This window comes from Coregonus lavaretus, assembly GCF_964263955.1.
Source record: "Coregonus lavaretus genome assembly, chromosome: 16".
Lineage (NCBI taxonomy): Eukaryota > Metazoa > Chordata > Actinopteri > Salmoniformes > Salmonidae > Coregonus > Coregonus lavaretus.
Genome location: NC_140003.1, coordinates 37,730,280 through 37,742,606, shown reverse-complemented (window position 1 = coordinate 37,742,606; position 12,327 = coordinate 37,730,280). Strand labels below are relative to the sequence as shown.

General features: G+C 47.0%; 1 protein-coding gene across 2 annotated transcripts in view; it reads right to left on the bottom strand.

The window, feature by feature from the left end:
• LOC311143670 (BCL-6 corepressor-like) overlaps positions 1-12,044 on the bottom strand; it is a 50,635-nt gene extending 38,591 nt beyond the window's left edge. For both annotated transcript variants that reach the window (XM_084179541.1, XM_084179542.1), the window contains exon 1: positions 11,974-12,044. In XM_084179541.1, the coding sequence (XP_084035667.1) occupies positions 11,974-11,976 (3 nt within the window). In that variant the 5' untranslated portion in view covers positions 11,977-12,044. The remainder of the gene's footprint in view (positions 1-11,973) is intronic.
• Positions 12,045-12,327: the final 283 nt, after the last annotated feature.

The window sequence follows — 12,327 nt, the reverse complement described above, 5'->3', positions numbered from 1 at the left end:
TTTCTATGGGGTTGAGAACTGGAGACTGGCTAGGCCACGTCAACTATGACAGACAAATTGAGAATGTTTTTCTCCAGAAAATCACATTGTAGGATTTTTAATGAATTTATTTGCAAATTATGGTGGAAAATAAGTATTTGGTCACCTACAAACAAGCAAGATTTCTGGCTCTCACAGACCTGTAACTTCTTCTTTAAGAGGCTCCTCTGTCCTCCACTCGTTACCTGTATTAATGGCACCTGTTTGAACTTGTTATCAGTATAAAAGACACCTGTCCACAACCTCAAACAGTCACACTCCAAACTCCACTATGGCCAAGACCAAAGAGCTGTCAAAGGACACCAGAAACAAAATTGTAGACCTGCACCAGGCTGGGAAGACTGAATCTGCAATTGGTAAGCAGCTTGGTTTGAAGAAATCAACTGTGGGAGCAATTATTAGGAAATGGAAGACATACAAAACCACTAATAATCTCCCTCGATCTGGGGCTCCACGCAAGATCTCACCCGTGGGGTCAAAATGATCACAGGAACGGTGAGCAAAAATCCCAGAACCACACGGGGGGACCTAGTGAATGACCTGCAGAGAGCTGGGACCAAAGTAACAAAGCCTACCATCAGTAACACACTACACCGCCAGGGACTCAAATCCTGCAGTACCAGACATGTCCCCCTGCTTAAGCCAGTACATGTCCAGGCCCGTCTGAAGTTTGCTAGAGTGCATTTGGATGATCCAGAAGAGGATTGGGAGAATGTCATATGGTCAGATGAAACCAAAATATAACTTTTTGGTAAAAACTCAACTCGTTGTGTTTGGAGGACAAAGAATGCTGAGTTGCATCCAAAGAACACCATACCTACTGTGAAGCATGGGGGTGGAAACATCATGCTTTGGGGCTGTTTTTCTGCAAAGGGACCAGGACGACTGATCCGTGTAAAGGAAAGAATGAATGGGGCCATGTATCGTGAGATTTTGAGTGAAAACCTCCTTCCATCAGCAAGGGCATTGAAGATGAAACGTGGCTGGGTCTTTCAGCATGAAAATGATCCCAAACACACCGCCAGGGCAAAGAAGGAGTGGCTTCGTAAGAAGCATTTCAAGGTCCTAAGTGGCCTGGCCAGTCTCCAGATCTCAACCCCATAGAAAATCTTTGGAGGGAGTTGAAAGTCTGTGTTGCCCAGCGACAGCCCCAAAACATCACTGCTCTAGAGGAGGTCTGCATGGAGGAATGGGCCAAAATACCAGCAACAGTGTGTGAAAACCTTGTGAAGACTTACAGAAAACGTTTGACCTGTGTCATAGCCAACAAAGGGTATATAACAAAGTATTGAGAAACTTTTGTTATTGACCAAATACTTATTTTCCACCATAATTTGCAAATAAATTCATTAAAAATCCTACAATGTGATTTTCTGGAGAAAAAAATTCTCATTTTGTCTGTCATAGTTGACGTGTACCTATGATGAAAATTACAGGCCTATCTCATCTTTTTAAGTGGGAGAACTTGCACAATTGGTGGCTGACTAAATACTTTCTTTCCCCACTGTATGGAATTGTTTTAAGATGGTCATCCCAAGGATCATTTAGCTATTTGTTTTAGAATTTTAGGACCCCTGTAGGTATATAAAAAATATAGATATATATATTTAATGAAACTCTGAATTTGGCCTTATTGCTATTAGCCCATAATAACAGATTAATACATGGAAAAATAGATAGTCAAAAATGCAATCAAAAGGAAGTATGTTTTGAAGTTTCTGTCCTATATTTGAGCGATAAGAAAGCTCAGAACTTTTTTATTCTTTTTTTTTTTTTTTTTTTTACAGTGGAATTACCTTTATACCTTTGACGTGGAAATGCCCTATTCACTTCCATTCATTTTTCGTTGTACTTCCAGCGTATACTTACTATCTACATTTTATGGACACATTCAATTTTACAATAATTATATCTATTTTTTTTTTTCTCCTGAACTTGTTCTACTCTCAACCTCTCTGATCATTTTCATGATGTCCATCCGGTTTGTTTCTATATGCCATATCTTTCTAACTGTGCTCTTTCCCAAAAGCTCCCAACATAGAACCTATATACTTATTATGGACATAGTATGCTTACATTATTAGTTATCTTGTTATTATTTTGTTGTTAGTTGTTATTAGTCCCATCCTTCAGCTCCATTGAACACCTCCCATCTATCTCTTAACACCATCCATATAGGATTTCTATTTGCCATATATATTTCAACTGTACTGTGATGTTTTACAAAAATTCTGAACCTTTCTATTCTCATTGCTTCTACAGATTGTGAATTAAAAATAAACATTTTTGCTAAAAGTATTATTATATTATTGATTGATTGACTATGACTTTTCAGATCACCCAGTAATGCTATCTGGTTAGTTATAAGGTTAGTTCCAGGTAAATATTGCAATCCTTTAGCCATTCCTGGACCTGTGTCCAAAAACAAGCTACAAATGGACAGTACCAAAACAAATGATCTAATGATTCTGTCTCTTTGCAGCAAAATCTGCAGAGCTGGGAAGATTGTACCCCCCATATAAATAACATTATATTGGTAGCAAGAATTTTATATAATAATTTAAATTGAAAGATTCTAATTTTTGAATCCGGTGTCGTTTTGCGTATCAGTTCATAAACACTATGCCATGGGATCGGTACGTCAAAAATCTCTTCCCAACTATTTTGCAATCTATATGGGACGGCTGTCCTTAAATGAAACTGGTATACTTTTTTATTTATCACAGTTTTCCTTAACCAATTGTGTTCTTTAATGCAAGGCCGACAGACAAGTTCCTTACTTTCTCCCCCTTCCACTTTCCTCTTCCATTTTTGCGGTAAGGCTGCAATTATTTGGTTGTAATTTTTGGTAGAGCAGACATTTCCATATGTTTTTGTTAGCTGCATGTGCGACATAACTCCACCAGCCCTACCGAAGATATCATTTACGAAGATTATACCTTTTTTAAACATTTTGTCAAAAAAAAAAAGTGTGGGTCAGAGGTTTACATACACTAAGTTGACTGTGCCTTTAAACAGCTTGGAAAATTCCAGAAAATGATGTCATGGCTTTAGAAGCTTCTGATATGCTAATTGATATCATTTGAGTCAATTGCAGGTGTACCTGTGGATGTATTTCAAGGCCTACCTTCAAACTCAGTGCCTCTTTGCTTGACATCATGGGAAAATCAAAAGAAATCAGCCAAGACCTCAGATAAAATAATTGTAGACCTCCACAAGTCTGGTTCATCCTTGGGAGCAATTTCCAAACGCCTGAAGATACCACGTTCATCTGTACAAACAATAGTACACAAGTATAAACACCATGGGACCACGCAGCCGTCATACCACTCAGGAAGGAGATGCGTTCTGTCTCCTAGAGATGAACGTACTTTGGTGCGAGAAGTGCAAATCAATCCCAGAACAACAGCAAAGGACCTTGTGAAAACGAGTCCTATATCGACATAACCTGAAAGCCCACTCAGCAAGGAAGATGCCACTGCTCCAAAACCGCCATAAAAAAGACAGACTACGGTTTGCAACTGCACATGGGGACAAAGATCGTACTTTTTGGAGAAATGTCCTCTGGTCTGATGAAACAAAAATAGAACTGTTTGGCCATAATGACCATCGTTATGTTTGGAGGAAAAAGGGTATAGCTTGCAAGCCGAAGAACACCATCCCAACCGTGAAGCACGGGGTGGCAGCATCATGCTGTGGGGGTGCTTTGCTGCAGTAGGGACTGGTGCACTTCAGAAAATAGATGGCATCATGAGGAAGGAAACTTATGTGGATATATTGAAGCAACATCTCGAGACATCAGTCAGGAAGTTAAAGCTTGGTCGCAAATGAGTTTTCAAATGGACAATGACCCCAAGCATACTTCCAAAGTTGTGGCAAAATGGCTTAAGGACAACAAAGTCAAGGTATTGGAGTGGCCATCACAAAGCCCTGACCTCAATCCTATAGAACATTTGTGGGCAGAACTGAAAAAGTGTGTGCAAGCAAGGAGGCCTACAAACCTGACTCAGTTACACCAGCTCTGTCAGGAGGAATGGGCCAAAATTCACCCAACTTATTGTGGGAAGCTTGTGGAGGGCTACCCGAAACATTTGACCCAATTAAACAATTTAAAGGCAATGCTACCAAATACTAATTGAGTGTATGTAAACTTCTGACCCACTGGGAATGTGAGGATATGGTTTACGTCTCTTAAAGGCCCAATGCAGCCATTTTATCTCAATATCAAATCATTTCAGGGTAACAATGAAGTACCTTACGGTCACGAATTCAGCCGAGGCTGCCCCACCTCCTTGCTCGGGCAGGCTTCGGCGTTCGTCGTCACCGGAGTACTAGCTGCCACCGATCGATGTTTTCTGTGTTACACTTGTCTTGTCTGTATTGATCACACCTGTTACCTATTATGTTAATTTGTTTCCCTATTTTACCCTCTGGTTCCCTCATGGTGTTGTGCGTGACTGTTCGTCTTTTTGCTGTCTTTTGGTGAGCCGGTATTTGCTCTTCCCTGCGTGGAGGACTTGCTCTGCTTATTTTGTTCCAGTAAATGTTGTTCCATTCATACAGTTCTGTATCCTGCGCCTGATTCCATCCTACCGCTACACCCAGAATCACGCACCATTGTAATGGATTCAGCAGGCACGTCCATTCCTTCAAGCTCAGTGGAGGAACGCATCCAGCAGCACTCGACCATGCTACAAACTTTGGGCACAGCTATGGATCGAGTCCTGAACACTATGGAGTGATGGGACAGAGGAGGTTTCCCAACATCTCCTCTTCCTCCAATTCCACCCATTCTAACACTGGTTCCAGTGGGATTCGGCTCTCAGTCCCGAGGGCATATGATGGAACAGCTGCCGGGTGTCAGGGGTTTCTCTACCTGGCAACCATCCACCCGGCTCCATCGGGATACGAGAGCGTGTCCGCCCTCATTTCCTGTCTTTCGGGGAAAGCACTCGAGTGGGCCAACGCGGAGTGGGGAGCTATAGATGCGGAGTCTGTGCACTATGAGGATTTTACCCGCCGTTTCCGGGCTGTATTCGATCATCCACCGGAGGGTAGAGTGGCGGGAGAGCGATTGTTCCACCTCAGACAGGGGAAGAGGAGCGCACAGGACTTCGCATTGGACTTCAGAACCTTGGCTGCCAGCGCGGGATGGAATGAGAGGGCCCTGATAGACCACTACCGATGCAGCCTACGGGAGGATGTTCGTCGGGAGCTGGCCTGCAGGGACATCACTCTTAACCTAGAACAGCTGATAGACTTATCTATCCGGCTCGATAACCTGTTGGCCACCAGCGGACGTCCGAATCAGGGTCCGTCCAGTCAATCCCCCAGCACTTCCGAACCTACACCCATGGAGCTTGGAGGTGCTGATGTAAGGGGGACCGGTAAGGGCACTGTTTCCTGCACCAACTGTGGCCGCAGAGGACACACTGCTGGTCGGTGCTGGAAAGGGTCCTCAGGGAGTCGAGGCAGCAGGCAGGGCCCTGGTGGACCATCCCAGGTGAGTAAGCGCCCAACTCACCCAGAGCTCCCTGTTGCTCACATGTGTGTGTGTGTGTAAGATTTCCTGAGTTTTCCCCACATTCCCAGCATAAGGCGCTCGTAGATTCTGGCGCAGCTGGGAATTTTATAGACTGTCTGTTTGCACGTAGATTAGGGATCCCTATTGTGCCTGTTGATGTGCCCTTCCTTGTACATGCCTTAGATAGTCGCCCTTTAGGGTCGGGCCTGATTAGGGAGGTTACAGCTCCACTCTGGATGGAAACGCAGGAGGGTCATGAGGAGAGAATCAGTCTCTTCCTGATCGATTCTCCTGCGTTTCCCATGGTGCTGGGGCTTCCCTGGTTAGCCATTCATGACCCCAATATTTCGTGGCAACAGAGGGCTCTTAAGGGATGGTCACGTCAGTGCTCGGGGAGGTGTGTAGGTGTTTCCTTAGGTGCAACTAAGGTGGAGAGTCCAAACCAGGTCTCCACGATGCACATTCCCCCCGAATATGCTGATTTGGCTCTCGCCTTCTGTAAAAGGAAGGCGACTCAATTACCACCCCATTGACAGGGGGATTGTGCGATAAATCTCCGGGAGGGCGCTGCACTTCCTCGGAGTCACGTGTATCCTCTGTCAACATATGTCTCCGAATCTCTGGGACAGGGATACATCTGGCACTCCACTTCCCCTGCCTCCTCAAGTTTCTTTTTTGTGAAGAAGAAGGATGGAGGTTTATGCCCGTGCATTGACTATCGAGGTCTCAAATCAGATAACTGTAAAGTACAGTTACCCACTACCTCTCATTGCTAGTGTGACGGAGTCATTGCACGTGGCGCGCTTCTTCACCAAATTGGATCTCAGGAGCGCGTACAATCTGGTGCGTATCTGGGAAGGGGATGAGTGGAAGACGGCATTTAGTACCACCTCTGGGCACTATGAGTACCTCGTAATGCCGTACAGGTTGATGAATGCTCCATCAGTCTTCCAATCCTTTGTCGATGAGATTTTCAGGGACCTGCACGGACAGGGTGTAGTGGTGTATATAGATTATATTCTCATATACTCCGCTACACGAGCCGAGCATGTGTCCCTGGTGCGCAAGGTGCTTGGTCGACTGTTGGAGCACGACCTGTACGTCAAGGCTGAGAAATGTCTGTTCTTCCAACAGTCCGTCTCCTTCTTAGGACACCACCTGTCCAAGTCAGGGGTGGAGATGGAGAATGACCGCATTGCAGCCGTGCGTAATTGGCCGACTCCAACCACGGTTAAGGAGGTGCAGCGATTCTTAGGGTTCTACCGGAGGTTTATCCGGGGCTTCGGTCAGGTAGCGGCTCCCATTACCTCCTTGCTGAAGGGGGGACCGGTGTGCCTGCGGTGGTCAGCGGAGGCGGACAGGGCTTTTGGTCACCTGAAGGCACTGTTCACTTCGGCTCCTGTGCTGGCTCATCCGGATCCCTCCTTGGCATTCATAGTCGAGGTGGACGCGTCCGAGGCTGGGATAGGAGCCGTACTGTCTCAGCGCTCGGGTACGCCCACAAAGCTCCGCCCCTATGCTTTCTTCTCAAAGAAGCTCAGCCCGGCGGAGCAAAACTATGATGTGGGGGACCGGGAGCTGTTAGCTGTTGTGAAGGCTCTAAAGGCATGGAGACATTGGCTTGAGGGGGCAAAAAACCCTTCTCATTTTGACTGACCACCGCAATTTGGAGTACATACGGGCGGCGAGGAGACTGAACCCTCGCCAGGCAAGGTGGGCCATGTTTTTCACGCGTTTTGATTTCACCCTTTCCTACAGACCAGGTTCCCAGAATACTAAGACAGACGCTCTGTCCCGGCTGTATGACACAGAGGAGCGGTCCAGGGAGCCCACTCCCATACTTCCGGCTTCTTGTCTGGTGGAACCGGTGGTATGGGAGGTTGACGTGGACATCGAGCGGGCATCACGCACGGAGCCCACTCCCCCCCAGTGTCCAGTGGGTCATGTGTACGATCAATTGATCTATTGGGCTCACACGTCACCCTCTTCTGGTCATCCTGGCATCGGTCGGACAGTGCACTGTCTTAGTGGGAAGTACTGGTGGTCTACCTTAGCTCAGGACATGAGGGTTTATGTTTCCTCATGTTCGGTGTGTGCCCAGTGCAAGGCACCTAGACACCTGCCCAGAGGGAAATTACAACCTCTCCCCGTTCCACAACGGCCGTGGTCACACCTATCGGTGGACTTTGTTATGGACCTCCCCCCAAGGGAATAATACGATCCTAGTCGTTGTGGATCGGTTTTCTAAGTCCTGTCGTCTCATTCCTTTGCCCGGTCTCCCTACAGCCCTACAGACTGCGGAGGCCCTGTTTACACACGTCTTCCAGCACTACAGGGTGCCTGAGGATATAGTGTCTGATCGGGGTCCCCAGTTCACATCAAGGGTCTGGAAGGCGTTCATGGACCATCTGGGGGTCTCGATCAGCCTGACCTCAGGGTTTCACCCCGAGAGTAATGGGCAGGTGGAGAGAGTAAACCAGGATGTGGGTAGGTTTCTGAGGTCATATTGCCAGGACCGGCCGGGGGATTGGTCAGTTTACATCCCCTGGGCAGAGATCGCACAAAATTCCCTCCGCCACACCTCCACTGACCGGTCTCCCTTTCAGTGTGTACTAGGTTATCAGCCGGTCCTGGCACCATGGCATCAGAGCCAGGTCGAGGCACATGCGGTGGATGAATGGTTTCGGTGCTCGGAGGAGACCTGGAACGCTGCCCATGTACGCCTGCAAAGGGCTATCAGGCGTCAGAAGGCGAGTGCCGACCGCCACCGCAGTGAGGCTGCGGTGTATGGACCGGGGGACCGGGTCTGGCTCTCAACCCGAAACCTGCCCCTTCGCCTGCCGTGCCGGAAGCTGGGTCGGCGGTTTGTGGGGCCCTTTAAAGTCCTGAGGAGATTGAACAAGGTTTGTTATAGGTTACAGCTCCCCCCTGATTACCGTATTAACCCCTCGTTCCATGTGTCTCTCCTCAGGCCGGTGGTAGCTGGTCCGCTCAAGGAGGCTGAGGTGCAGGAGGTTCCTCCGCCCCCATTGGACATCGAGGGGGAACCGGCGTACTCGGTCCGTTCCATTCTGGATTCGAGGCGTCGGGTGGGGGGCCTGCAGTATCTCGTGGAGTGGGAGGGGTACGGTCCGGAGGAACGGAGCTGGATTCCCAGGAGGGACATCCTCAATCCCTCCCTGTTGAGGGAGTTCCATCGTCGTCATCCGACTCGCCCTGCTCCGCGTCCTCCTGGCCGTCCCAGAGGCCGGTGTCGGCGCACGGCTGGAGCCATGCGTCAAGGGGGGGGGGGGGGTACTGTCACGAATTCAGCCGAGGCTGCCCCTCCTCCTTGCTCGGGCAGGCTTTGGTGTTCGTCGTCACCAGAGGACTAGCTGCCACCGATCAATGTTTTCTGTGTTTCACTTATCTTGATTACACCTGTTACCCATTATGTTAATTTGTTTCCCTATTTTACCCTCTGGTTCCCTCATGGTGTTGTGTGTGATTGTTCGTTGTTTTGCTGTCTTTTGGTGAGCCGGTATTTGCTCTTCCCTGCGTGGAGGATTTGCTCTGCTTATTTTCTTCCAGTAAATAACTTTCTTTATACAGTTCTGTATCCTGCGCCTGATTCCATCCTACCACTACACCCAGACGCATGACACTTACTGTAATACAGTGGCGGTCGGTGATGTTTAAATGAATGAAAGTTTACAACGTAGGTTCACAGGTCGAGAGAACAATTAGAGTAATCGAGGTGACAGACAATGACACATTCAATACCGCCTTGCACACTCTTGCCTGCATCTAACTGATCTGGGGTGTAATCATTAGTCCAACAGTTGCAAATGAGAGTTTCTATTGGATAAATTCAGGTATATTTCTCCCTGTTCGATTCTGTTTTTCAACAGAATCGGCGGAATGAATACACCCCTGATCTCACGCAAACACTGTTCACTTTCATAGCAGCCACATAAAAACAGCATGATCCCTTTGATCGTTGTATAATTCCTTCTTGCATCTACGCGCTCTCCTCTCCTTCTAACCCTTTCACCTTTTCCCTTCGCTTATGGACTTCAGTGCACAACACATCAGCTGTCTGTGACCAGGCAAAAAAACCTTTCCAAACCTTTATACAGTATCATAACCACTAACCACTACACACAGCCTACATCGTTGTCAACATATTAGCTAACGACGTTAGTAACGTCATAGTCAACATGGCTACTAGAACTATTGCGTTAGTAAACCTGCTACAATCATGCAGTACAGTGTACAGTCAGCAAGCAGTTACACCGGCGGGCCACGGTTGCAATAAATTAATAAATCCAAAGGTTTACCATGACTTGGAAGAGTACCAGTGTTGGATAGCCATAGCCAGCTAGCTAACATAGCATCCCTCTCTGTTTGAGCTGGGTGTTTGAGTAGGCTAAACTAGCTAGCTGCATTCGCTAGCTACACTATATATACACACAAAAGTACGTGGGCACCCTTTCAAATTAGTGGATTCGGCTATTTCAGCCACACCCGTTAATGACAGGTGTATAAAAATCGAGGACACAGCCATGCAATACCCATAGACAAACATTGGCAGTAGAATGGCCTTACTGAAGAGCTCAGTGGCTTTCAACGTGGCACCGTCATAAGATGCCACCTTTCCAACAAGTCAGTTTGTAAAATGTCTGCCTTGCTAGAGATGCCCCAGTCAACTGTAAGTGCTGTTATTGTGAAGTGGAAACGTCTATGTGCAACAAGGGCTCAGCCGCAAAGTGGTAGGTCACACAAGCTCACAGAACGGGACCGCCGAGTACTGAAGCGCATAGCGCGTCAAAATCGTCTATCCACGGTTTCAACACTCACTACCGAGTTCCAAACTGCTTAATATCAGCACAATAACTGTTCATCGGGAGCTTCATGAAATTGGTTTCCATGGCCGAGCAGCCGCACACAAGCCTAAGATCAACATGCGCAATGCCAAGCGTCGGCTGGAGTGGTGTAAAGCTGGAAATGCGTTCTCTGGAGTGATGAATCACACTTCACCATCTGGCAGTCCAACAGACGAATCTGGATTTGGCAGATGCCAGGAGAACGCTACCTGCACGAATGCATAGTGTCAACAGTAAAGTTTGGTGGAGGAAGAATAATGATCTGGGGCTGTTTTTCATGGTTTGGGCTAGGCCCCTTAGTTCCAGTGAAGGGAAATCTTAACGCTACAGCATACAATGACATTCTAGACGATTCTGTGCTTCCAACATTGTGGCAACAGTTTGGGGAAGGCCCTTTCCTGTTTCAGCATGACAATGCCCCATGCACAAAGTGAGGTTCATACAGAAATGGTTTGTCGAGATCAGTGTGGAAGAAATTGACTGGCCTGCACACAGCCCTGACCTCAACCCCATCTAACCACTTTGGGATGAATTGGAACGCCGACTGCGAGCCAGGCCTAATCGCCCAACATCACTGCCAACCTCACTAATGCTCTTGTGGCTGAATGGAAGCAAGTCCCCACAGCAATGTTCCAACATCTAGTGGAAAGCTTTCCCAGAACAGTGGAGGCTGTTGTAGCAGCAAAGGGGGGACCAACTCCATATTAATGCCCATGATTTTGGAATGAGATGTTCGACGAGCAGGTGTCCACATACTTTTGGTCATGTAGTGTAAGTGAAAGTTAAAAAAAGACATCTAAATATTGCTCTCTCTCGCTCGCATCTCCTTCACTTTTAAAGAAATTAATTCGTTCAAAACTGTTCAACTATTGTCTTTCTCTCTCTTTGAGTCAACTACTCACCACATTTTATGCACTGCAGTGCTAGCTAGCTGTAGCTTATGCTTTCAGTACTAGATTTATTCTATGATCCTTTGATTGGGTGGACAACGTCAGTTCATGCTGCAAGAGCTCTGATAGGGTGGAGGACATCCTCCGGAAGTTGTCATAATTAACGTGTAAGTCTATGGAAGGTGGTGAGAACCATGAGCCTCCTAGGTTTTGTATTGCAGTCAATGTACCCAGAGGAGGACGGACACTAGCGGTCCTCTGGCTACACCATGGTGATACCCTACAGAGTGCTGTTGAAGCTACTGTAGACTGATTGCAAAACAGGGAGTTTCAATCAATTATTTGGTGACCTGTTAATATATTTAGTATGGTTTTATCTGAAAAGGATAACTTTTTCACTATTTCAATTTTTTTTTAAATTCACTGAGGATTGTCCTCCGCTTCCTCCTTTGAGGAGCCTCCACTGCTGTAATAGTTTTCCATTTTTAGTGTCAAGTGTCAAAAAGGAACAAAAAAGCAGTGTTCGTTTCATCAGCTGTTGTGCAATTTACAGATACAAAACACAGGAAAAAACACATTGACTGCAATGGGCCTTTAACCTTGTTATAAACAGTGTTATAAAACTGTAATACACATGCTATAGACGATGACATACCATGCTTTGTGTGATGTGGTTCCCTTCACTTAAATCCAGATTTCTCTGCGTCCCCGCATCACTAACAGGTAATCTCCTGGAGAGAGAAAACACATGGTCAGAATAATTTGTACACACACGCTGACATGACATAAGTGTTTGCCTGGTGGCAGTGGTGTGCAGTGCTCTAGTTAATGACCGGCTTAAAGGCTTGCGTTTTCAACAGCACGTCACGCTGAGAAAGAGCGAGAGGGGAGGAAGGGCAGAAAGGTGGGGAGAGGGTGTGATACCTCTGCTATTGCAACACCCATCACGCCCCTCAAATACGCACCCACAGTCCCCCTCCACCCGAAGTAGCCCCCCCCCCCCCCCCCT